At 33.9% G+C, this 4,227-nt stretch overlaps 1 protein-coding gene across 1 annotated transcript in view; it reads left to right on the forward strand.

Moving 5' to 3' along the window:
• Positions 1-3,264, forward strand: part of LOC137639197 (uncharacterized) — a 101,239-nt gene extending 97,975 nt beyond the window's left edge. Inside the window, exons 3-4 of the mRNA XM_068371489.1 lie at positions 504-591; positions 1,902-3,264. Of these exons, the coding sequence (XP_068227590.1) occupies positions 504-591; positions 1,902-3,017 (1,204 nt within the window). The 3' untranslated portion in view covers positions 3,018-3,264. The remainder of the gene's footprint in view (positions 1-503; positions 592-1,901) is intronic.
• Positions 3,265-4,227: the final 963 nt, after the last annotated feature.

Consider the following 4,227-nt stretch of genomic DNA (forward strand, 5'->3'; position numbering starts at 1 on the left):
TATATATATATATATATATATATATATGTATATATATACATATATATATATATATATATATGTATATATATACATATATATATATATATATATATATATATATATATATATATATATATATATATATATATACATATATATATATATATATATATATATATATATATATATATATATATATGTATATATATACATATATATATATATATATATATATATATATATATATATATATATATATATGTATATATATACATATATATATATATATATATATATATGTATATATATACATATATATATATATATATATATATATATATATATATATATATATATATATATATGTATATATATACATATATATATATATATATATATATATATATATATATATATATATATATATATATATATATATATATATATATATATATATATATATATATATATATATATATACGGTCACTTACAGGGTATTTTAAAACTGCATTATTTTCCAGGAAAGTTCCAAACCTGAGAGTCTGCTATGGAACAAGAGACGGAGTTTCATGGTTTCGCGAAGCGGTCAACAAAGACATCGACTTCCAGGTAAAATAATACTTTATTTTTCAAGAATAAAAGACACGAGAGTCTCGTCAGTGACGCAAGAGAAGGTCGCATCATGTTTACCGAGAAAATATTTATGCTGTGGCTAAGGTCGCGATCTGGAACTATCTAATTTGGGCCATACAAACATAACTTTCGGACGCCTCCGGCATTTGGCTCGAAAGTAAGATGTGTTAAGAGTAGAATTCCGTCTGCAGTGAACAGAGGGTCTTCTTTTCCCCCAAGATCGGCCCTTCATAAGCATGATAGCTTCTTTGCTCTCACCATTAAGCTATGGGAACATCTGTTTTTTATGTAGACCCTACAACTTTTTTGGCATTTATATGTCGAGCTAAAAAACGAGAAATATATTAATTTTTTCTTACGTGGCCCCTAAATTTTGTGGTATTTATTTGTCAATGTAAAGAAAGCTCGCCATAACGAAAAATATATTCATTTTTTTTTTTTTTTTTTTTTTTTTTTTTTTTTTTTTTTTACCCGTTGCCAGAAGAAATGAACAATAGAAATACCAGATGAAAAAAAAAAAAAAAAAAAAGACGAACGCGCCGAACAAAACAAACCATGCCGGCGATGCATAGGCGAAGGACTATCAACGTTTGGGATTAAACTAAACAGCTTTATTTGTTCTGATCTCGGACCAGAGCATTTGCTTGCTTCATTATGATTCACACGATGTTGTTAGCGAACAGTAGCTCTACTATTCAGCGCACTACACTTTGGTTTCAGCCGGCAATTCGAGATGTTATGTTCTCACAGGATGTGAGATGTTTCTCCATAAACAGTGCCGTGTTTACTCTTCCTCTCTTACGAAGCCAGATCCACGTAGGAAATAGTTATTGAGCTTTTTACGATATCTTCTCGATAAATGATGCTGGTGGTTTTATTTTACATCTGTATTTTTCAACCTGTTGGCTGCATTTTTTTTTGTTTGAAGAGGAAGATTGTTTATGTTTCCGCAATGATGGAAAGAAGTATACATGGTAAGAGGTATGAAGACCATTTTTGCGTTTGTAAAAAAGAGAAAAGTGGCTGTGTGACTTTGCCGAATGTGGATCATAGTTAAAGGTTACAAATCCTTATTACATGTACACATTATACATATGTAAGGATATTACATTAAGAATTGTTTATGTTAGTCATTTACATATGAATATATACAACCATACAATTTGTATACTTAACTTATTCTATTTAAGTGCACAGACAGCTTCTCTAAACTTCAACGATGTTTATTACATCAGAATTTTAAACAACAGCCAATTCATCTCTTAAACAAGCTTTAATTGTTGCAGGTGGTTGAAACTGATGATGCCTGGCAGGTTATGAACTGCTTGAGAACTTACAGATACAACTCTGAAACTGGTCCGCTGTGGTGCGTCAGGCTGATACCGGACGCTCGAAAGAGCTCAGAAGAGAACGATCACCACTATCACCTGATGCTTGGATTCCATCACGGCATCATAGATGGCTTTTCGGCCATGAAGATATGTGGTTTTATCATCTCCCTCCTCAATGACGTCATAGCAGGTCGTGATATAAACGACGAGGAGCAACTTGCCGAGTTTCGAAACCATGACGAAACTAACAGGGTGATCTTAGAGAAGAAGCGCCTCCTGGAAAAGAACCTAGAATCGCAGAAACGTCTATTCAGTGAAATAGATAGGAAGAAAGATATCAAGTCTATTTTCATAGAGTCCTTCAAGAGAGCAGACGGTGGCAAAGATAGGACCAGGAGTGTCCTCCGTATCATGGATGAGACTTCGACGAGCAAATTCATCCAGAAAAGCCGCAGCGAAGGAGTTACGGTTCATTCAGCATTTACTGCTCTAGCCAATGTGGCCATGGTTGATCTCTTCATTGAGAAGGACATACGACAACATTCGTACCTTCTTATTAACAACCACGTCATTAACATTCGGCGATACTGGTCTGGCGATGTTTCACGGTCTTTTGGTTGTCATATCGTGGCCCCAATGAGAATCTACACTGAAGTTCAACCTTTTGTGAAAGGGAAATTCTGGGATTTTGCTCGCTCTGTTCATGCTGATCTGCAGAGGGATCTGAAGGAAGGGGTCATTTTGCAAAACCAGGCCGTTGCACAGTTGAAGAACTCCCCGAAGCTTACTGCAGATGACTTTTATTATCCCGCGCAGCCTTGCGATTTCAATACCTCTAATCTAGGAGATGTAACGCCTTTGGTGACTGAAGGAGGAGACCATGTACGGCCCACTAATGTTTTCAGATCAGTGGCTATACACTTCACAAATGCGACTTGGTCGCATCTTTTCAATACGTTCAAAGGACGATTGATTCATGTCCTAGACTATAACAACCGAACGATGTCCAAAGAAATTGCAGAAAAATACTCAGATTATCTTTTCAAAAGGTTAATGGAGGTAATTGAATAATAATGAATTAATTACGATAATATCAATGATCCCAAAAAGGAAGTCGATTCAAGTTTTTCAAGGGAGTAACTGTAGACTGATGCCAAAAACTTTAGCGACAATAGAATTTAAAGCAATAGACAGTTTCAATTACATTTTATTGGTCAAATGGGATACATCATAGAGTTACAGAGGAGCTAATTTTTATCAAAATATGGGCGTTCAATTGTTGTTTTTTGACACTTCAAATACACATAATTGAAAATTTCTTTTAATACCTTTATGAATTGCCTTTATATTTTGGTCGATCACATTTATACATCTACATAAAGAGGATACGGTGAAAAGCAAAGAAATACATAATAGATTAAATTATCTTACCAAGTATGAACTGTAGGACCATTAGAAAAAATATATATATTTATCTATGATTATATTATACGGATATATTATTCATCACTTTAAATATACTTTTTTACCCTCCGTTTAGAAGAAACATAAATTCAAATAATGGAAATAGATAATATCATCTTATACCATCATATACAAAACTATTAATAAAGAATAAAAGAATTCCGAGGTAAACCTTACAAAGCATTTCAGTAACCTGAGAGCTGGCTAGCATGCCTAGGCAATTACTGGGGCCCTCAAGACAACCGTTTTGAGGAGCAGACACAAGGAAGACCTTCAGATCAAGCGCTTCCTCAATTCATTCACCTTGTCGAGGGTGGAACTGTAAAGAGGGTTCGAGTAAAAAAGAAAAACCTCCTGTCTTTAATGGAGAGAGAGAGAGAGAGAGAGAGAGAGAGAGAGAGAGAGAGAGAGAGAGAGAGAGAGAGAGAGAGAGAGAGAGAGAGAAGGGTCGTCAAGTAAGGCTTTGATGTCATCATTGAGGGATGGATAATGTTTGAAATATTCTGAAACGAAAATAACACAGATGAATAAAGTTATGCTTTTGTCATCCAAAGTGGCTTATGTGATGGTGGATGTCAATTAAGGATATATTACGTCTGTATTGTCATTAATACTTTTATCTGGATAAAAAATCAACTACGATATAGATAATTCACCCCAACGATGGATTACCGATGTTTCAAGAACGAATTTTATTTGGTTATAGTTATCTTGATGCTTGGAGTTACAACTGTTATTAATTATCTTCCAGGTAGCGGGTTCCTCATTATTCTCTTCACAACATTGTGATTGTGGGCACACTATTAGAAAAAGCGTA

The sequence above is a fragment of the Palaemon carinicauda genome, chromosome 4 (assembly GCF_036898095.1).
Source record: "Palaemon carinicauda isolate YSFRI2023 chromosome 4, ASM3689809v2, whole genome shotgun sequence".
NCBI lineage: Eukaryota > Metazoa > Arthropoda > Malacostraca > Decapoda > Palaemonidae > Palaemon > Palaemon carinicauda.